This window comes from Erithacus rubecula, assembly GCF_903797595.1.
Source record: "Erithacus rubecula genome assembly, chromosome: 22".
NCBI classification, from domain to species: domain Eukaryota; kingdom Metazoa; phylum Chordata; class Aves; order Passeriformes; family Muscicapidae; genus Erithacus; species Erithacus rubecula.
Genome location: NC_136674.1, coordinates 7,391,040 through 7,414,502, shown reverse-complemented (window position 1 = coordinate 7,414,502; position 23,463 = coordinate 7,391,040). Strand labels below are relative to the sequence as shown.

General features: G+C 44.8%; 1 protein-coding gene across 3 annotated transcripts in view; it reads right to left on the bottom strand.

The window, feature by feature from the left end:
• Nucleotides 1-23,463, bottom strand: part of LOC306811449 (sphingosine-1-phosphate transporter SPNS2-like) — a 127,859-nt gene that overhangs the window by 10,768 nt on the left and 93,628 nt on the right. For 2 of the 3 annotated variants that reach the window (XM_079325156.1, XM_079325154.1), the window contains exons 9-11: nt 21,634-21,699; nt 14,677-14,775; nt 4,321-4,484 (exon numbers count right to left, since the gene is read on the bottom strand). In XM_079325156.1, coding sequence (XP_079181282.1) covers nt 4,321-4,484; nt 14,677-14,775; nt 21,634-21,699 — 329 coding nt within the window. Of the gene's footprint in view, nt 1-3,687; nt 3,771-4,320; nt 4,485-14,676; nt 14,776-21,633; nt 21,700-23,463 lie in introns of all 3 variants that reach the window. The other variant, XM_079325155.1, reaches the window with a different exon arrangement.

Here is a 23,463-nt window from a genome sequence, read left to right as displayed (position 1 = left end):
CTAATGTTTCCAAGTGTAAAATCAGGGATTAAGTAAAAAACAAAAAAAAAAAAGTTAAAACAACAAAATCCTTTGAGGGGTAGAGTGTCCCACACCTGATTTTTCAGGAAGAATCCTGGTGAATTTGGTTTTCCCTCAGCAGCAGCTGGGAGTGGCCAGGATCCTGATAGACACTAATTACAGTGATTTATATCCCAGGTACCCAAAAGTTGCCACAGCTTGGGAAAAGGACTTTTTTGACCTTTTCATAATAAAACACATTTTTCCCCATTATTGATGGAGTTTCCAGCAAGTACCAAATGTAGGCTTTTCTTCTGCAGCCCTCCAGGGTGAAGCTTTGCTTGTCCCAGTCCTCTGCACTGAGTGAGGGAGGGGATGAGCACAAACCACAGACACAACTCCCAGCAGTGCTGAGCTTTTACTTCCATGGACTGAAGAACCTGGACTGCTCCCAGCCTGGGAAAGGGCTCTCTGGCAGGGCTGCACAGGTACCTGTGATGGGCTGGAGGATAAAATGAAATTATCAGATTTCTGATAATTCAGAGGGCTCTGCCATGGCAAGACTATATTGTCTTCCAGACAGTCTAAAATCTAGCTTGGGTCTCACCAATATTCCTCAAGCAGGTAAGAGAATTACAGATCAGAGTGCTGATGTTTGGAAATAAAATACAACTGCTTTAACCCTCCTTTGCAGACATGCAGAGCAGGAAAGAAACAGCAACACAGTCAAGTGATATCACAGAAGGAATTGTAGTTGAGTGGTTTAAAGAACAATTGAAGTATTTATCATTACTAGTGCCTAAGACCTCTTACAGAACCCATTCTTTACTGTTTTCTTTCTCTTATCACTTTGGAATGGTGGGATTAAATTTGTGTTATAGAACTAGTGCCCAAAATGATTGGATTATTAGCACAGAGAGATGTACTCTATCCTGTTCTCTGCTAGAACTACATTTTCTAAAAGCCTCTTTAAGCTGTCAGACTTCTGAAGCAGCATGAAAATGGTAATAAAAAAAATTGTGTTTAAAAAAAATTGCTATAGAAAGAATTTTTTTCATCAGTGTTTTGTGAGCAGCCTTGTTGACTGGAATTCCTGTGCTAAAAAAGTACAAAATATGCCAGGAATTGTGACAGTGATAAAAGTAGTGTGAAAGCCTGGAAATTCCTTTTTGAAAGGAAGTGTGGTGGAAACTGGAGGAAGCTTTACAGGAAAGAGTTGCTATCCTGGTATCTGCCCTGCCTGGAAGAATAAATTATTTCTAAGGAAATGCCCAGAGATGGTTACACAAAGAAGCAAACACAGAAATGGCAGCAGTAAACTCCTGAACTGCATTTCAGAGAGGTGTGGGAGCTCAGGCAGGGGCAGGCTGTGGGGCAGTGTCATGCCTGTGTTTCTGTGGGAGGGGGGTGCAGTGCCCTGAGCCCTGGCTGACACTGATGGATGCCTTTAATCTCTGGCAGGTGACACGGGTGACACTCGTCATCCCCGCAGCTTAATTGATTTCTTTTGGCAAAGCCTGTTTCCAACTCCTGTGTCTGAGCAGCAGGACTGACTGCAGGGGGAAAACAAGGATCCTCAAATAGAAATTCCTCTGTACCCTGCAAGAAAGAGGTGGGATGGAAGGGAGGACTGGCCAAAGGTGTGTGATGCCAAGTGCAGATGGGCTGACAGGTGGGAGCTGGGGTCCAGCATGGGGTTCTTATCTGCTAATAGCAAAATGCTCTGTTACCTTTCCTCTCACAGGCAAGCATGGAGGTACCAACAAATAAATCCTGCCCCTTACATTCTGAGGAGTCACTGAAGCTGCCAGTGGGGGCAGACAGGACCTGGTGGACAGCACAGACCCTGCTGCACATGGTTCCCTCCACAGTCTCCAGCCTTACTTCTCTCTTACTTCACTCTCACTCCTCAGTAACTCCAGTGAAGCTGCACTCCAGGAATATCACTGCAGGATGCCAATGTATTTTTAACATAGGAGTGGGCACACTCCAGAGAGAGTACTCTTCCTAGGAGTCACTTGAGAGAAATTATTTTGTTAACCATTATTTATAACAGTTGTTCTCCCTAGTTTGCAGCACAAAATATCTATGATTGACTAATACAAGATTCACAAACAAATGTGAGTCTGGAAAGAGAATGCTAAAAGAGAAAGAAACAAAACCAGGTTTGACACCTCAGTATTTTTCTTCTAAGAATGGAGAAGTGGCTGTTTGGGAGGCTGGTTGCTCTGGATGTGGATAGAGTTCAACCAGAGCTGCTAAGGGTAGACAGCAACAAAGGAATATTCCCTTCAGTGCAGGAGCAACTCGAGGTGTGGATGTGATCTCCTCCCACATTAACACTGCTGCAAAAGCTGGGGCTTTGGCAAAACAAGTGTGTAAGGCACACCAGTGCTGGCAGCCAAACAGTCACCCAGCTGTGACCTGTGGTGTCTCCTGAGTGAACCAGAACTGTCCTCCTTGAGATCTCCCTGGAGCTGAGAACAGCTGGATACCACAGTGCCCTGCTCAGCATGAAGATCCAGGTGGGCTTGACATGCTGAGAAATGGGAGTGCCCTGGAACTCACCACTGTCTGAATCCTGAGCCCCTCCTTCACCACCTTCACCTCCTTCACCACCTCATCACTGTCTGAATCCTGAGCCCCTCCTTCACCCCCTGAGGTGCTGCCATGCCACACTGGCAGCACATGATGCAAAGGGACACAAATCACCACAGTTAGAAGTGGAATAGGCACTCTCCTCTCTGAACACAGCAAAGACAAGCTCTGAAGCTTTCCTATAATCAGGTGAGCAAAGGAAAATGCTGCAGAGGGGGTTTTATCTGCTGCACTGACACCAAATAGGACTTTTGGCTCCTTGCAGTTAAAAAACCACCCTGAGCACGCACACATTTATGTTCATCTTGCTGTGTCTCCAGCTGGTCACTGCCTGGGCTGGCATGGACAGCTAATGTGCACAAACACAGCACAAGCACAAAACAGGGCTGGAGAGCAGATCCATGGGCTGGAGAGAGAACAAGCTGGAGAGCAGATCCCATCTTCCTGCCTCAGGCCATGCTGGGGAGGCCATCAGAAACAAGTTTAACGTCTTCCCCAAATAATCTGCTGTAAGATTTACCTCTCTTTTTCTCTTAGGAAGTCCTTCCTAGCATCTAATCTCCAACTTCCCTTCCTGCCATTTAAGACCCTTCTAAGCAGATAACAAACCAGGCACACACATCACATCCCCAAAGACACACTGAAGGACTTCCCATCCTTGTGACATGAGGTCTTGTTTTTCCACAATGTTTAAACATCTCATTATAGAGGAACTTCTCATTTCTTTGGTATTTATGTATGCTAGTAAAAGGAAGGTGGAAGTGCACTTACAGGGCCACAGCACCATCTGTGGCACTGCTTCCAAATCTCTTTCATCCATCTGATGAGACAGTGTGAGCCAAAAAGTATCACTCAAACTGTTCACACACTTATGTCAACTCCAAACACCTAATTTTCCTTCTACATGTACTATATATAGAGTGATATCCCAGGGCCCTCCTCCTTAAGGTAAACCAAGGCTGCCATTCTCTAGAGGAGGAAAAGCAAAGGCAACTTAGTCAACACCAGACTAGTCACCTACCCACATATTGAGCATGACTTTACACATAGTAACTCTTATTTTTCAACAATTATGAGAAAGAGACTAACCCCAGAAGTTTGTATGTCATGTGGAAGCGTCTTCTGAATTACTGTAGTTGCCAACCGTGAGATGATCCGAATCGGTTTCTTTACTGAAAAACAGTAGCTTTTTTTTCACCAAGCTGCAAGAAGGGACTGGGAAAGACTCTTTATCATAGCAACCCTTGAGAGCACATGTTCCCACACACAGCTTGCTTCCTCCTTGCCTGGTGTTCTTGGCTGCCAGAGGTGTCAGCGGGCTCCAGGGATGGAGGCGGGTGGCTGCAGCCTTGACCACCAAGCTCTGGGAAGCACCTCCTGCTCCTCACCTGGCACTCCACCTGCTCCAGCACACAGCAGCCCCTCACCACGGACAGCCTGGGCTGTGACATGCTCAGGCAAGGGTGTGAGGGCTCTCCTCTGAGCCATGTGGCCAACAACTGAGATCCACCAGAGCAGAAGCGTGTAAAGGATGCCCAGCCAGCATGACCCAAGCCCCTGTGCTTCGTGCAGCCTCATGCACTCTGCTGAGCCCAGGTTCTCAACACACAACCCAACATCCTTTACCTGGGAGGGCCAAAGCCAGGGGAAGAGGACAAGCATAATGTTCAAGAGAGCAAACAGGCTGTGGTGCCTCCCCATTCCCAAAGCCAGGCTACTCACTGTTGCTCAGCTTTGGCTCGGTCACTTAGGAAGAAGAGGGCAGTGGCCAGGAAGAACATCCCTCCCAGGACAACCACAAAGGGGCAGAGCATCAGAGCATAGCCCAGGCTGAGGAACTCCCACACCGGGGACTCCTTGGTGCTCTGGCGGATCAGGTCGGAGATCTAGGAGAGAGGGGCAGAGAAATTCATCACTCACATGGAAAAGAGACACCAGAGTAGTGAAGGGAACAGGATTGCTGAAACCACCCACCAAACATGTGTGAGGTTTAAAATGGAACAGTATGTTCTGCAGAAGCTGAGTGTCCTCACACCCTCCACACAGGAGCCTGGGCAATTTATGCTCTGAGCCTTGGCAGGGGCTGTGCTCTCGCTGTCACTCTTCTGACCTGATCTAATATCATTGCCACAGCCTTTCCATGCTCTCCCAGGCTGTGTCAGGGGCAGCAGTGTGGGTGTCTGACCTTGCTGTGCTGCCCAAACACTGGGGAGCCAGCAGGGCTGTGCTGCTGTTGCTCAGTGGGTCAGGGAGTGATCAATCTTCTGCAATTCCTATCAAGTCCTGCTGACTCCCACACCTGACCTACCTTCAGCAAAGGGAGGTATTAAATTCCATTTCTGTGTTCTGAGTGGGAAGGGGGGATATGTTTTCCAAAGAACAAAAAAACCAGAGATCCCATCTGATTTGGGGAAACAAAATTTGAAGGTGGGGGGTTTATGCCCATGTCTGAGGTATGGGGCTCATTCCCTCTCCCAAGCCTGAAGTGTATTTGTGTGCAAGACTCTGTCCCAGGCTCAGACACAGGGCTGTGCTCACACTGACCACCAAATTTATGGACTAAAGCAATCTGCACCTTCTGACAGCCAAAAAGCATCGTTACATGAAAGTAAACACAAATTATTTACACCTACACAAAGGAGCAGAAACATGCCACAGTACTATTAATTTTGTTATGAAAAGCTTTTTCTAGAACTCAGTAAAATGTAATGCATGTCTGTAGCTAAAACTAACACATTTTAATATTTACTGCCCAGCAAAGAACTTCACTCTCCATAAATCTAACAGAGAGGTAGCAGCAGTTGGGGTGGGTCTCAAGGCATTGAGTATTTAAATGTCCAGCTCTGTTTTTATCCATGACCTTTCATTGGGGGAGAAACACTAGTTTATACCAGAAGACTGCAGGGAATTTGCAACATAAAATCCTACTGCTGTGCACACATGCAAATCAGCTCCAGAAATAGTCAAAGCTTGAGCAGCAACTTCTGAACTGCCACATTACTGGAAATGGGAAAGCTGGAGTCAAACCCAACCTACAAGCAAGTTCTGACATTCAAGGCTTAAATCTTAACAATAAAAAGAAGAACAGTCACATGCAGGATAAATCATCAATTCACATTCTGCAGAGACCTGGAAGGTGAATGTGTGTGAGGAGTTGCCTTGGCAGAGCCAAGCACAACACGAGCTCCCAGGAGGATGCTGCTCCTGGACTGGGTGTGTTTTAGCAGGGACTCTGGGGGTCTCAGTGTGTTTGTGCCCCTCTCACAGCTCAGCCTGGCTCCTGTGCAGGGATGGAAAGGAGGAGCTGCCAGCCCAGTGCTGCAGGTGACACTACTGTAGGACATGCACATGTCCTACAGGACGGAGCCCTCTCAAATAAGGGCAAGGGAATTAACACTGGAAGAGTGTAATTACAGAAAGAATTGAAGGGTTTTAGCCTGATTTCTCTGTTCTGTTCCCTGCCCTAGAATGGATGAGAAGAAAATTTCAGTGTTTGGGATATAGAAGTGTTCAAGCCCTCTCAAAAATAACTTTATTCACAGATGAAGAAAAATCAATGTTACAATTCTCATGTGAAACTGAATGCAAATAAAGTGGCCATTAGTCTGAGAGATTTATTAAAAAACAGCAACAAGACTTGAATGTGAAAAGAATGCACCCACAAGAAAGCAGCAGAATGTGCTCTGCACCCAGGAGACAGGGACATCAGTTGGTCATTAATTCCCTTTTGTATCCAGACACCTTAATTCCAAACATTTCCCTTACTCTTCATTATGAACCAGAATTTGGCATCGAGTCAATGTCTCTGTCAGGCTGCAATAGCCAGAATTGAGGATATTCTGAAACAGAAATCTAGACATTCTAAAGCACTTTTCATTTTTGGGAATGGATACAATTATTCTCTAAAAGGACCAGACTATAAATCACTTGACAAATTGACATGATAAGTCAGCAGCAGAGGATGAAAAGCCATGCATGTGCTCCTGATTGCTTTCTCTGTGGATGACATGACATTCTAGGCTAAAAAGCAGCTTTGAAAGTGTAAAGTCTCCAACAAATAAATCTCCCAATGCAGTTTGTCCCACACCTTCCCTTCTAACACATTGTGTTGACCTTTTATAGCAACAAATCATGTCATTATTAAATCTGCTGTATTTTTCATTTTTAACCAAACACATCCTGTAAATGTACAGTTTAGGAAAAAATGCCTTTCCTCCCTTTCAAGGTATAATTCTTTCCACAAGCCTGCTGGTGGTTCCACATAATTCCCTCCCCAGTGTGTTTATCTCTTTATCAGGATCACATATATGTTTAGCTGCTAACAGTCACCGTTCTCTGTTGTTTTGTTCCATTTGGTTACAAACCACCTGCTAAGGCTGGAACTTTGGCATCTCCTCTCAAGAGGACACAGGACATAATTACAGAGCTAGGCTCCAAGAATGACACACCATTTGCCAAATGGTCTGCTCTGCATTGCCAATTTTGGGCTTTCCAGACTCCTCGCAATGCCAGCATCCTGAGCTGGCCAACTGGGATTTGGCAAGACCCAGTCAAGAACAATTTTTGGTGTCTTCTCTCTAACATGAGTAACAAACTGTGGGGGCTGTGCCTGGCTGGTGCCAGCTCTGCAGCATGAGTTGTGTGTGGGATTCCTTCCTTTGTTCCTCCAGCTGGGAGGTGAAAATCTTCCAAAAGCGTATGCAGAGTGTGGGGGTGGAAAATCCAGAAGGAAGTCCTGTTGCTGCTCTGCAGTCTAATCACAAGTCTTTGATACCAAGCTGACTGTGAAAGTTCAGGTCTCCTCCCTCACTGAGCACAGAGCAGACCCAGAGCAATGATTTTGTGAACAAAGCTCAGCTGGAGGCGCTTTGGGAGCAGAGCGCGGCCGGCGCGTGCTCGCTGCTGGCTGAGCTGGGATGGAGCCCAGCTGGACACAGCCCCTTCCACACAACCAACAGGGCAGTGCAGCAGGCACCATCCCCACCCCACATCCCAGCTGAGCTCCACCTGACTCAGGAGACAGCACAGGAGCAAGGGAAGCTTCACTGTTTTCTTGGGAAGTTCAGGGTGTGTGCTTTGGAACAGGGGACAGGCTGTGGACACAGCAGATGCCAAGGTGTGCTGAAGCCCAAGGAAGGGATCTGGATGCCATGTTCTGTCTCTCCTGAACAGTCTGAGCAGGTAAATTAACTGATATATTAATTACACAGTGTAATGGTAACAACATCTCTGAAATCACCCTTTCATTTCCTCTCTCTCGTTGCTGAGTCAGTATCCCAATTCCTCTGCAATTGGCTTCTCTAAATTTCTGACATTGCCACTTGGGCACAAGTCCTGCCACATAAAAGGCTATTTCTGGCAAAAAGATCTGATTTTCATGATTACCAGTTTGATACAAGCCAGGTTCTCCCTGGCTGATCACTACAATATAGTTCCTTAACACACTATTCCCTGCTCCTCCACAATGGTTTGGGACCCACCCACTCTGAAGTGAGTATGAATGTGAAAGGTTTCTCTAATTTTGTAAAAAAAAAAAGGAATATGAATGCAAATGAAGCTGAGAAAGAAAAAATGAGGGATTTTATAAAGTAAAGAATTTGCTGGGCCTGGGGAGGAACAGAAGCAATTATACTGTGCTAAATGACATGAGGAACACTTTATAATAAGAGGAAGTAAACCTGCTTTTTTGATTATATTTTCCCCCTCCCAGGATGACCAGGCTGCATTAAATGCATGGTGCTGCCTTGAAAAAGGCTACAGTAAATTAAGATAGTCCATAGCATAGGGATGCTGCTTGCTATGCCAGGACATGGACTTGGTACATCAGAGCAATATCTACCCCATTGTCCCTGGAAAGGGTTGAAAGTTTCTTTTCTTGAAAGCATTACCTACCTTTCTGGTCTGCCCAGGGATTTTCTAAGTTAAGACTGGACTTCCTCTGATCCCAGAGAGAGATGCCTCATACCAAGGGGAATGTGAATAAGTGCCATGACAGGGCCCAGGTACATGAGCACATAGGATGGGGGCACCCATTCCCATGTGGAACAGGGATCCCTGTCCCCACCTCTCCTGGCAGCATGGGCCCCTTCCCTGGGTGTATATCCCACAAAAGCAAAGTGATTCCTTGTGTTTAAGAGAATCTGGACACATTCTGAAAAGTGCTCAGCACCATGGAAACTGTCCATGTTGGGAGTGTGCAGGATCCTTGGCAGCTCAGAGGAAGAAAACATTTATTTCAGGAGGTTTTTGGTGCACAGAGGAGTGACAGAGCAGATGAGACAGAGCTTGAAATACTCCAGTGCAATAATGACCTGCTTTGGATTTCTGAGCTTTCTCTAATGAGATACTTTCACCTACATTAAACATTTATCAAAAATACTGAGAACCTGTACATCTAACAAAATCATGAACATGACAGATGCACAGAACTCTGAAAAAACACCAAAGCAGGCTGTGAACTCTTGGCACAGAGCATTTTAGAGATGGGAAGTCATTTGGTATTTTATTGGCAGACTTAAATCTTATCTGTTCCTGAGTTATCAGAAGTGGGAAGTTTGTTAGCTCATTGCAATGAGATCAATCCCTTCAGGACTGGTCTCCAGGTGGTTAATTCTCCTCTTATTTTGCAGCTGACAGCTATGTCAAAGACTTGGCCTTTCAGTGCACTATGAAAAAGATTTTTAATTACTCAGGGCCAGAGAAATCCTCAACTTAAAGTTGCTGCTTGGAGAAACAGGTAATAAGGAGGAGCACAGCAGATGTTCAGAGTAGCAAGGCCAAGTTCCATTTTACCCACCACAGTGTGGGTCATAAACAAGCATGAATGTGGGGAGAGATCTCTACAGGAGGAGTGGTGCCATCAGGGTTACACCTGCCAAGCAGCTGGGACTTGGTAAAGAAAGAACAATAAAAACCATAAATGTCTATCACATTTCATCTACCAACAGCTGATGGGAGATGCTGCTTATCCAGACTCATGTACACTGTATTAGAACATGATGCAAAAGGCAACAAAACAGAAACCTCTGCTCCAGCCTCAGCCCCAGAGAGCAGTGGAATATCTCCTGGTGATCCATGAAACACAGAGTGATGCCAGGAGAGCATTTTGTACATTTTTATTAGAGGAGATTACTGCCTTTTAGACCCTGAGCTCATCTCTTACCCTGCTTTGGCAGGACTGTGCACCCACCAGCAAGGGCCATTTGAGGAATGGCTGCATGGGTCAGACAGGACAGAACACCCAGACTGCAGCATCACATCCCAGTCACCCACTTTATCACAATACCTTTTTTTTAAAGTCAGACAGAAGGGGATTTGACTCCCAATGGGAGTTTTAGTCTAGCAAACTAAATTGGAAAAAGTGTTCCTCCAGAGTAAGCATGTCCTACTCTGAAGCAGCCACAGCATTTTAAACCATAAAATATGAATTTGAAACCATAATACATGAATTCTGCTTTCTCAGGCAGGCAAGTCTTTACACATAGAGCTACTTTCAATACAAATATACTTGGTTGGGTAAACACCTTCAACCAAATTAACAAAAAGGCTGTTTCAAACTGGGCCAAGATGCTGTGAAATCTGCAACTCCAGTTATAACTTTCATTAAAAAGTATCTTAATTGCTGCATTTACTACAGTTTTTCTTGCCTTGCCCCTAATGAAATGCTCATCTGCTTGCCCTGATATTCTGCACCAGGGATAATTAACACTGCTCTGTTAACTACTTGCTAAAGGAAGGTCATTAGTATTCTTGCTGCTTAAATAGCTCATTAGATTTATCAACCTGCCCAGGGAAAGCTGGGGAAGGGAGAAGAGTGAAGGGTGCCAAGGCTTCCACAGCCCAGCTGGCATGGAGTGGCTGGAGGGGGTGTCCCTCCAGTAAAACTGGAACAGCCCAGGAGGGCAGGGAGGATGGGACCATCAGAGGAGCCCAGGGAGAAGGTCTGACCCATCAAAAGGTGCTCGTGGAGGAGAGCTAACTCTAGTTTAGAACACCCTGCTCACAGGTGTGATGAGGAGATACAGACTGGTTTTCATCCTCAGACCTTATGAACAGCTGCACAGAGAAGATGAGAGAGAGTTTAAGCAGAGAGGAGAGCAGGCAGCACCAGCTCAGTGAGGACAGTGTGTGCCCACAGCAGCACAGGAGGGACAGCACTGCCTGCTGCAGGTCCTGCTGGCAAGCACAGGGAAAGTGCTGAGGTAGAGGAAAATTACAAACTTGGAGGAAGGAAAGAAAAAAAACAGTCCCAAGCCACAGCCTTGAAATAAAAACCCCCTTTTGCCTGTATTCAGATTTCCAGGAGCAGAAGAGCAGTCAGGAAGTGGAGGGGGACACAACAAGAAGGATGATATAAATCCTGAGCAGGGAAAACAGGTCCATGCCTGTGCACAGATGGACACAGGAGCATAGACTTGAAGCTGTGTTATTTTAAAGATCAAACCAGAATTAGTGATACAAAGAGCTGGAGCTGTGATGCAGCCTGAGAAGAGTTAACTATTTCACATGCTGCTGCCACCTCCATCCACTTGCTCTTCTGAGTCTGAAATGCTGTCTAGGGCAGCAGTTGAAGACCTTTATCTGATACTCAGCATTAATGAGGGGATTTGGGGCACTTCTCTTAACACTTCTGTGCTCCAGCAATCGTGTCTGCATAGTGGGAGTGGTCAAAGACAGAAAAGTACTACACACATTTGGGTGTAAAGCACTCAGCAGGTGAGATTTCTCACCAAATGCCTCAAGAATAAAGCATGAATGACACTGGAGTTGTTAAAAAGGAATTATTTAAACTCTACAGGTTGGTTATCATAAAGATCTTGAAAAAAGTTTCAGCTCTCTAGGAATAAAAGCTCTCATATACTGAATTACTGCAGCAATGCTTATTCTTATTTGGCAATGAACAGGCTGTGCTGATTTACAGTAATTGATCTCAGAGCTTGCCATGTAGTAAAGCTTTATGCAAATTACAGCTGCCACCCTAAAGCTGCATTTGCATAACTCCTTTGTAAGTCAATCTTGAGCCTTTTTACCATAATAGAAGTTATCAATATTTAAAGGGACATGAAAAACAGCCACACATATGTGCTCCCTGCCACTTAGCTTTTAAGCACTAATGTGTATTTGCTGCTTTGGGTGGTTCAAGATTTGGAATTGTGTGAAGTTACAGAAAGTCTGAGTGTGACCTTGAGCTCTCAGGACACAGAGCACAGCAGCAACTGCACACCTGAGGCTGATCACACCTTCTGTGTTCCACATGGGCATTTTAAGATCAATACAACATTTATTGGTATCCAGCAGAGACAACTGCCTGCCACAGCTCAGTCCTACAAGGACAAGGTCACCAGTTCTTTATTAGGAGCATTGCTAGAGGGAATCTCACTATAAACTCACCAAAACCATGCAGGATTCCAGCCATGACTGATCAAAGCACTGATCATTTAGTGAGGGGATTTCAGGGAATTCTGTAAGCAGCTGGAAGACACAGCAGAATTCCAGGATCCCAGGTGGACCCAAGTGATCAGGAGGCTGAGTTTTACCTGAGCCTGCCTGTTACTGCAGCTCACAGAATCATTAAGGTTGGAAAAGACCTCTGAGAACATCAAGTCCAACCTGTGACTGAATATCACCTTGTAAACCAGACCAGAGCACCAAGTGCCACATCCAGTGGTTCCTTGGACACCTCCACAGTGCTTTCTGCTGCTCTCCTTCAAAACCCATCCCCTGCTCTTGGTCTGCCTGGTGAAGAGTCTGGACTCACAGCAATGGGAGCTGATGTCCTCAGGGTGGGGATTCCCAGAAGGACTGTGGCAATCAGGTTCCCAAATTTCCCTTAAATCCAGCAGGAGTAGGTTACTCAGCCCTCACAGACTGCCTGGAAAATCCTGGTTGGAATCTGAGCCCCTTCTGCAACCTGCTCAGGTGGGGTTTCAATGCTGCATGGAGGTCTCCCTCCTGCCCTGCTGCTGGACAATTCCTGTGTTTTTAATACCCAGGCTCAGTGCTTGCCTTAGCTCTGGTGCAGAAGCTGCTGTCCTTTCACTTTAATAGTATTTGTTTGCCTGTGTTATGTGGAGCTGCAGTTGACCTTTCAGTCCTGGTAGCAGAGGAAGGATGAATCAGCCCAGCCAGAAAAGAGGCTGCACAAAAGGATGCTGCCTCCTTTCATGGCATGAGTGCTTCACTCCTCCTCTTCTGCTCAGAGCCATGGACCTGCATCACCTCCTCCCAAATCACAACTGCCCAACAACTGCAGCATTAGAAAAGGAGAATTCAAAATAATAAGGACTATTTCCCCCATTTAAACAAAGCCTAATGCAGCTATTAAATTGGGGCTATACATATTTCAGCCAAGAATCCTTAAGTAACTCACAACCTGCATGATCTCTGAATACCAGGAGGGCAAGACACATTAATTCTACAACCAAAGACCTTTTATTTTTAATATATGACATTGAAGAGCCCCAGGCAACTTTCAAGAATAATTGCAATCATTCAGGGTCCTAGCTATTCCTCCTGGGCATCCCTCTCCTGTAAGGAAAAGGATGAACATGCAGCAGAGTCACTGAGGCAGCCTGGTCTGCCCCTGTCCTGCCTGTTCCCTTCTCCTCTCCCACATTCCCCACCTGCCCTGCTTGGAGCAGCCTCTCCTGCAATTCCTTTGTTTCTGCCACCTTCAAATAACTTCTAAAATAAGATTGTTTCTCCCCAGGTACCCAGAACATTGAAGTAAACAAAGAGTTAAGCTAAATTGTGCATTTTTATTCTCTTGAGAGATTTCTCATTTCTTTGGTCTTCTCAGTCTTATCTCTATCTGCCTTTTCCTGTCTGCTCCAGAGGGCTACAGAGCAGCCATAGCATTGCCACTCAAAAGCAAACATTTATGTATAATTAAACAGATATACTCACAAAGTCAAATATATATAAATAAATATATATAGCGACACACACTGGTGTCTACAGGACGAACAGATGAGCAATGATGGTTGTAAAAAATAAAAAAGCCCCACAGCACCCAGCAGCTGTGTCTGAGCTGGAGGAGCACATCAAAGTCCTGTCTCTCATGTGATGGGACCAGTGAAGATACCAGTTACACCCCTGGGTAGCAGCACTTTCAACACTTCAGGAGCAGGGTCACTTAGGGATTTCTGTGGAAGCTATTATATTTTATAAATTATGATCTGTGATCTCTGAAACTCCATGCATCAAACTCCACTGAAGGAAAAAGTAATTTCCCCAATATATCTAGATTTCTTTTCCTCATTACATTTCCCAGGCCTTTTATTTTCAACTGTGAATGTTCTCTGGCTGCCAGATTTTGGAGCTGGGTCTCTTGTTCTGTTCTGCAGTAGGATAATGGTGGCATAGGAAGGGAAATTCCCTGTCAGACCAAGGCCAGCCACTAAAGCAGTCACAGAAAGGAACCCAAAATGAACACCCCAGGAAGGAGTACTAATAAAAATACTCATAAAAACCCCTGGTTGGGCTCTGCCCAGGCTGCCAGGGAATGTCACAGCCCCAAGGCTGCCAGAGCTCCAGGAGCATTTGGACAATGTTTTCAGGCACAGGGTGAGATTGTTGGTGTGTCTGTGCAGGGCCACGACCTGCACTGGATGATCCTTGTCAGTCCCTTCCAGCCCAGAATAATCTGTGGCTCTGTGATTTGCTATCACACAAACCAGGTACAGCTGTGTGCTGCTGCCCACAAACAGGTATTTGGTTTCTGAGGTCAGTGAACAGCTAAACACACACATGACTCTCTTCCAACCTAATTTCTATCAGCCCCATGTCCACACCACAGCAAGAACACTCTCTCTTTTCAGAGCTGACTGTGGGTTTTATAAACACCTCAGGATAAAAGGATGTGGAATCTTCTTTACCAGACCCAAGCAGCCCCCCTGGTTTGAAGTGCAGCTCACCACAACCCAATCCCACCAGTAAAAGAAGCTGCACTGCTCTGCAGCACTTCCCATTCTGCTGACAAGCACAGGCCTTCCTTCCCAGCAGGGTCTAACTTGGCATTTCAGATGAGCAGCTCAGGAACCAAAGCCAACCCTGCCAGAGCCTGCAGTGAACACTTACAAATCCAATGAGATAAGGACTGCCAGCATCTCCCAGGAGGTGTGAAGTGAAACTCTGCAAGGCCACGGCGGTCGCACGGCGGGTTGGAATCACCACGTACTGCAAAGGAGGGCAAAGAAACAACAATGGAAAATCAGCTGGAATAAGAGCCTGCCCATCTGTCCTGTGCTGCTCAGTTTATGCCCAGGGCAGCACAAAGCAAAGCAGCCCCCCCAGACAGAGCCACTGGCCAGCCCATGGCTCAGAGCCCTTCCTGCCCTGGGGTTTTCCTGTTGGCAGGTGCAGAGGGAGGGAAGCTCTGCCCACCCTGCTCCATTCTCAGCAGTGCTTGGAATATCAGCTTTGCCCACAAGACACTTTGCTGTTGCTCCTCAGACTGTATTTTGCTTTGCTGGTGAGGAGAATGAAATTTAAAGTTGCTCAACACCATCAGCCTTCCAATCAAGGATTGTGCTGTAACATGGGATATTTAGTTTATTCCATAATAAAAGTTATTTTGTTTCCTAAATCACCAGCAATTCACATCTGCATGAAAGGTCACTGTCACCCATCCCCCCTTCCCAGTCCACCTCTAGCCAGTTTACATTTTTCTCAAAAATGTGTGATTCCATTTGTGAAAAGTGACAAAGTCACGTTAGGAAAATTTTCCATAGCCAAGATACTGTATTTTGGTCTCCACTCCTCTAATAGGACATGACACCCTTAGCCAGGTCATGCAGAATCAGTCAGATTACACAGGAACAGTGGAAAACACAAATTACTTCCCCATGAAGGGACTGGAGCTCACAGATAACAGAGCCCTAACCACAGAAGGGGATGAAAAATTAAAAAAATAAAAAAAACCTAGCAACCCCTTGTCCTGTGGAATGACCTTAATTTTATAACACACTTTTTAGAGGCAGAAGGAAGTAATTGTCCGTTGCATAAATTGTTAAAGACACTGGCTAAGGACATCTGCACCAAGTCCACATATCCCAATTTATGAATTGATCCTGTCTTGATTTAAAGGCTGGAAGTAATGAAGAGTTCAATAGGTCTCTAAATCCAAGTGAACACTGTTTCTGCCTGTAAGCACTGCATCTCACTGTGCCTTTTCCTGTGGCTCTGACAGGAATGACTTGTTCAGCTCTTTGGAGACCATGATCCATTTTATTTATCCACTTTCTCTCTGCTGGGCTGCCTTCAGCCTTTCTTTAGAAGCCCTGCCTTGCCAGCAATCCTTTCCCAAGGTGATTTATTAATTAAATGTGGCATTTCAGGACTGGCCCATCCCAGCCAGAGACACACAGAGCTCCTTTACCTGAACTGACTGGCAGGGAGGACTCACTCAGGGCACAGGACTAAAGTACATTAGTGCTGGAACTACTCCTCACAGGGAAGGGGAGTTGCCCTGTGTGCAGTGCAGTGGAAAGAATTACCATAAAAACCAGAAACAAAAGAAAGAGCATTGAGAAAATCCACACTAAAAGAGAACTGATGCTTATTTAAAATTATCATCTCATTCCAAGCACAGACAATTCTGAATTATGGGTAAAATTAGATTAAATGCTTTTTCTCAGGGTTTACCATGTGTGTTCAGATGACCTGCCAGTTCTTTCATCCCTGCTTTGACAAAGCTGCAAATGCACACTGCTAATGCACTTTCATGCCATGTATTAAGCAGATACCCTGTTCAGCTTCTGTTGTACAACACAAGAGAAGATGTGTTCAGATCCAGAGCAATGCCCAGCTGTGGGTGTCAGGCCCTGCCCTCCTTTTGCATCCAGGAACTCAGAACACAACTTGAAGAAAGAAATCCCAAGAGGAAAATTAGCTCTAAACTTCATTAGAGACACAGAAATGTGCTGAAGGTCAGAATATGAGCAGTAGGGGAGCCCCACAATTCATTCCCACTCCCTAAAGAGGCAGATAATGAATGCAACCTGGATAGACCAGACAGAAGAAAAGAAAAATTAAGAGTGAGTTATTTTTGTTCTATTCACCTGGCTCAGTTCACACAGGGGCAGTGGAGAGGCATTCTGCAAGAACTCTTTGGGAAAGGGCATCTGAGTAGATAAAGTGAAATTCTACCTAATTCAAATATTGTGAATAAATGTGAAACATGAAATTTGAAACCTAACATAATTTTTCTTTCTGTAAAGTTTATGTTAACCAGTCTGAAGAAACAAACCTGCCTGCTTCTGTGTTCTATCAATTTTTGCAGCAAAAGGACAAAAGAAATTGCACATTTATTAAAATGTACCACTTTCAGGGAGTGGCAGTGCATTGATGCTAATTAGAGGAAGAAATCTTAATGATACCTGTATCATATGTGTACATGCATATATAAATATTTATACACATGAATACACACATATATTAGACATAATTTTGCATGTGTAGCTATATTATGCAAACATAGTTTTACAAGCAGGAGTACAGTTTTCAGCTTAACTGAAGAAGCTATGGATGGTTGAAACACCATGAAGTGCTAAAACTTGGCATATTTGGTCTGGAATTCAAGAGACAAACAGCCCCCTCAAAGCAAAAACCCAACATGTAGCAAACAAATGAACATCACCTCCTTGAAAAACATATTGGAAAGAAAAAAAAAAAGCTTAAACCAGCACCTCCAAAAAAACAACAAAAAAAACTCCACCCTACCCCAACTTAAAAAACATTTTGTCCTGATGGACAGGAAGCAGCTGGAAGCAAACATCTACTGTTCTTGGAAGACAGAAGTAAATTACAACTCTGAATGGGCACTTCAATACTAAAATAGACCTAAATTCAAACCATACATGGCCTGGTTTGGACAGCCCACAGAAACTGGAGGTGGCAGAGCCACAGCAGCCAGGGAGGAAACCTGTGGGATTGTCCTGGCTCATCCCTGATCCCAGGTCCAGATGGGCTGAGCAAGCAGCTCTGGAAACCCCTGCTCTTTAAAGAGAGGTTCAGAAAGGCCAGGAATTACTGCTGACATCTCCTTCCTGTGAGGAAACCAGCAGGAGCTGGTCTGAAAAAGTTAATGGGGAAAGCCAAGGAGAGCTCACCCTTCTCCCAGGAAAAGGCCATGTGCATTCTGCTGCCCTTTCTGGGTCAGGACAGAAGAACCAAAGACAAAGAAAACATGCACTAAAACTGTTCCAGGCACTGACAGAAGCTGGAAATAGCCCAGCTGTCCCTGCTGCTCAGAAAAGGGAAAGGATCCAGAGAGACCCTCCACAAAAGCCTGGCAGACACTGTCTATAAAAAACACTCCTAAATGAAGAAAGAGGAGGCTGCTGTGGTTCCCAGCACACCATGGAGCAGAACATCTCCTGCAGCCCTTGGACCAGCTGATCCTGGATGGTTTGGAGTGGGCTGTGTTCCCTCATTCTCAGCCATTCCTCATCCTGCCTTCAAATCTGACCTGCAGCACTTGGAGTATTGTGTGGAGGCACTCAGAGAAGCAACAAGAACCTCTGGAAATGCAATTTATCTTTGGCTATGAAAATAGGGCAGCATTTTGTACTAAATAAATAACTGGGTTTTATTTTTAGGGAAGGTAATCAGAATAAAAGCCACATTCCTACATGCCTATGGCACAGCTGAGCACCAGTTTCAAGCCTAAAGGAAGACTTTGACTGCACAACAAAACATCAAAGCAGCTCCTTCATGGCAGGTCATGACCATTTAGAAAGAACTAATGTTTTAAAAGAAAGCAGAAATATGCAGAGCAATTTTTTTGCATGAATGTCAGGACTATGCATAAACTGGAGGATGGCTTTTCTCAGCAAAGAGCTAAAGAGGCTGTGATTGAAATAGAGGCACTTTAAATTGCTTCATGGCTCTTAAATTCCAAGCCCCTGTGCATCATCTCTGTTTTTGAGATATGGTATGGAGGAAAGCCCCAAAGATTCCCTCAAAGCCCCACACACTGCACATGTCTCAGTGTTACCCACCTGCCTGCTGCACTGAAGCTCATCCATTATTGCTGTTACAAGGCAATTTTAATGCTACTTTGGGGTTCTGGTAATTTTAAGGCCAATTTGCAAAGATGGCTGATGAAATCTGTTTCATAATTAGCAAGCTCCACACAAAGCCTCCCTCCTTTCCCCAAGCACCATCTGAGCATGTGCCTGGGAGGAGATATGGAGAGCTGTGCTCAGGAGAGTAAGACCTGTTTTGTACAAATTTGCATTCAGAACAAATCTCAGCCTTTCAGAATCTCAGGCAGTGCAGAACTGCAGCACTAGCAGTTTCCCAGAGCCAGCACTTGGCACCTTGCACTGCAGAAAAGCTGAGGAGCTGGGCTCTGACCCTTCTGCAGGAGGAGCACTGGATGCAATGCAAGCACAGAACTAGGAAGAGCCACTATTAATTGGAAGATAATAAACAAACATCCTTGTTTTGCTACAGAAATTAAACTTGCAAAACCTCTGGAGGTCCTTAACAACTTAAGCAGTCGTGGGATCTGTAAATCTTGGGAAAGCTGTGAGAAATCACCTGGGATGTAATTTCCAAAAAGCCTCACTCCTGGCATAATGAAATTGGCAAGAACAGTGTTCAGGCAGCATTGAGAGCTTTTATCCACGAAAACAGGGTAATATTTATGTATAGGATGAAAGTGTTGTTAAGCTAATAATGCTTTTAAACTCCTTCCCAGCCCCAGGCAAGAACAGACACACTTCTGATTACACCAAATAAATAGTAATCAGTAAATTTAATTTGCCAAACATATAAAGTGCATCTGCTAAAGCATTTCCACATCTTTCTCAGGCAATGACTTCCCACCCAGCTGTCTGTCAAACGTGGCTGTAGCCTTGGCTCCCAGCTATTGACAGCCTAAGCCCCTCTCACCCCCTGTGTGATCTGTCTGCTACCAGCCCTGTCCTCATTAAGTGATGTTTACATTTATTCCTTTAAAATTTCACACATCCACTCCTGCTGTAAATGCATCAAGCTGGGCATTATAGACTACACTCAGTTCATTTTCCTTAACAGACCAGAGAAGAGTGATCTGGAAAGTTGGCAGCAATTACCAAAATCCATTTTTCAATATGGTTTTAGTTTCTTTCACATGTTTTGGAAAATTGAACTATTATTTTCAATAATTTCTTACAGAACTCTTCTGCACTAAAGCAACATAAATAACTCTAAATGCATCCCTACAAAATGCAACTGACTATAGGATGCTGGCAAGACAGATGGCAAATCCTATAAAAGCTGTTAAAAAGCTACAGGATATTGAAGTCACATTGAAATCAACACAAAAAAACCTCTGTAATAAATGGGACAATGATGACAGCCCTAATATCCTTGATATAACAGAGCAGTTGGTTGAAAATATCTTCTGGAGTTACCTTGAGACAGCACAGGTCAAATATTAGGTCTGTCTCTGGCACAGATTTTTCTGGAGGACCCTGAACACGTCTGAAGGATCCTCTCTCCTGACAGCTGGGACCACCTCAGCTGAGTCCTCACCTGTGCCAGCCAGTGTTCAGAAGGGTATAAAACAGCTGCTATTTAATCCTCTCCACTAATTCTGAGTGGAGAGAACTGGGATTGCTCCTAGGAACACCACAGCCAGAGGCAGGATGCAACAGGGAGCTCTGGCAGGAGGCAGGAATTACATATTGTACTGTAATTTCTTCCTCAGCACAGCTGTCTCCAGGCTGCACATCTGTGCAAGTGTTGAGATTCCACATTATGGATGGCCACAGCAGCCTTGGACTCAGCACAAGCTGCAAAAGGCCATGGAAGTGCCAGGGAAGCCCCAGAGCTCTGTCCCACCACAGCTGACCTGGCAGGAGGAATTAGGAGCCATCCAAGGCTACCAGAGCACACTGACAGCCTTTGTTTCTGTTTCACTCACTCTGAGGAGTGGATTTAACCACCCAGCTCTCAAAGTGCTCCCTGCACAAATGAGTGAAAGATGGAATGCTCATCAGACAATGCAGGGATGGCAACTGCAGAGCTACTTCAAAATATAAACACAACCTTGAACTTAAACATAAACAGAACCTAAGCAGAGGCTTGAAGTCCTTTGCTGAATCAATATATCAACACCATTATCTCTGCATCTCAGAATACTGAGCCTGATTGTTTCCTCACTGATGTTTGCATAACCAACACATGCAAGTCAAGGGAGTTTTCTATTGATGCCAGACTGATTATATTTTTAGTTCTGTCAACAAGCTGACAAAAGACCTCAGGAAAGTCCTGTAATGGTTCTGTGCCTTAGTGCCTTTCTTTTCATATAATTTACAACGCCTCCTTCACAACAGGGTTTCAATATTGCGTTTGATGGGCTCTGATGGAAACCTCTACAGAATATGCAGAGCTCTTGAACAAATGTCCAGACTATTTCATGTGAAAATGGGGCTGCTGAGGTCAGCCTGCTGATCTGAAAGACTTACATAGCTGTGAGAGAAAGAATGGAAAATGAAGCACATGAGGTGAAAAGTCCTTGACACTTTCCTCTTGGACAAGGTGGACATAGTCCAAAAATTCTTTATACTTTCTTTTCCTCTCTGCTCTCCCAGAGGTGGGTTTCTATTGTGTATGTGATGAATGGTAGGTAGATGGGCTGCCTCTGTGGTCAGAGGAGGGAGGGAGGGAGGGAGGGAAGGATTTCCTATTACAGAACAAAGCTGAGTTATTGATAACAAAGCACACAAACGTGCTGACTGTTGGGAAATGCTGCCTGTATTCTGTGCATGTGGGGTTTTGCACAAGCACTCAAAATTTTGGGAAATTATTTGAATTCAGAAATGTTGTCTTATCTCTCCCTGGTGCTCAGAAAAAGGACAAAAAGGATCTTTTTTCTCTCTTTTTCCCTGTGACACTCTTCAGTAAGGAAAAATAATAATAATAAAAACCAGAATAGGCTGAAATAGGGACTAGGACCTGCAATAAATTGAGAACTTCAGGTTGTTCTTGTAAGTAGACAAACTTCTCAGAACACAGAGAGATGCTGTTCCAAAGTGCACTCACCATTAGTATGTCTGCTGTGATAGCCCAGTTTGAAAACAGAAGAGTTTCTCCGATAAAAATGCAAATCTGTTGTAACAAAACACACAAAAAGGAGAAGATTTATTCACTTGACATTCAGAGAAAAACAACCTGTCACAAACTTCTTTTGTTGCTTATTTTTCTCATACCTACACTCCTTGTTGCTGTTGTGGTTTATCCTGACTATAAACAAACCATAGACTTATATCAGAGCTCTAGAGGGCTGGCCTGGAATGTTGTTATGGTAAACTAAGTTTATGATCTACAGAGCAGCTAAATTAAAGGCTGACACTTTTGATTTTAGAAGAACATGAAAAACCAGCATGAAGAGACAGCCCCAGGCTTGCATACTTAGAATCACACATTTGTTGAGGTTGGAAAAGCCCTTTAAGGATCATCAAGTCAAACTTGCACTATTCTTTTCTAAAAACCCAGTTAAGAAAAGGCAGGAAAGCCACAACTCCCCAAAGCACAGCTTTTTCCATTCCTGGGAACCAAGTTATGTGTTCAGCTCTGTAGCAAAATAGCTGAGGGTCTCTGTAGAGACCTGTGGAGGATCCCTTCCCTCCCCATGACATGACACGGGTAATATCTGTCCAGTCAAGACTGGAATTAAGGATGGGTTTTCAACAGCAGTGTCTTGTGGTGAAATACAATCCTTAACTCCGTGGAGATGGTCAGCAAGAGACATTAAAAGCCACAGAACTGCAAGAGTGGAGCTGTGATGTGATGTGACCACTGCCACTGTCTTTCCCAGATACCAGCTGAGGTTGCCTAAACCCCTCAGACCACCCTGTCACTGCCAAGAATAATTTGCTTCATTTAGAAAGTCTTATGCACTGATCTACAGAAGTTTCCTCTATTTGTTTCTAAAATTGTCATTGTTTCCCAGATATTTTTCCTCCCTTTTCCCTTTTTCTGTGGCTGGATCTGCTTCCTCTGTGATGGTGTCACAGCCAGTCACTACAGCCCAGCTGGCCAGTTAGGAAATCTCTATTTCCATTTTCCCATTGCCCACTGGTCTGCCTGGAGATTGGCTCTCACTGGAAATGACAACTGCCAAGGAGAGAACACATCCAATAAACCAAGGTGCTGCCAGGAGTTGAAGCCATGTGTTCCATGGGTACTGGATACACACTCAGACCTGCTCTGAAATCCTGCTGCAGCTTTGCAGCTGCTATTGCTGGGGTTCTGTGGCTGGAGGGACAAAACTGAGCTTGGGAATGATGGAATCACAGTTCTGAATGCAGCACCAACTTGCCCTGCCTGCTCCCAGCACTGCAAACAGGCAACAGCCTTGAGCTGATATGAATTGCACATATTTAAATTGCTACAGGCAGCAAGAACTTGTGCCTTGTGCAGGAATTCAGCATAAGTCCTTCAAATAAATCACTGAAATGCCACAAATTTTAGAGCACACCAGCTCTGAGCTGATGAATGTGTATTTCAACCAATCCATGAAACATGAGATTAATAGGTGGGTACTGGCAAAAGGAAAAGAGGAACAAGAGGAAGATCAAAAAGTAGGATAGAAGATACTGACATTAAAAAATGTCTGTCCTTCAGCTGCTGCTGGGGGCTTTTAGAAATGAGTTCACCCACGGCAAAGGGCATGTGAGGATAGGTGGCAGTTCTGCAGAAGGGAGACTCTGGGGAAGCTCTCAGCAAATAGGGCAGCCCCAGAGCAGGTAATTGCTCCTGAAATGCTCACAGGTGTCACTCCTCACACACTCTCTGAAGCCTCATTTTACACTGAGATTTCACCTCTGCATATACATATTTCTGACTCCAGCTTTGCTGTGTAACATCTCA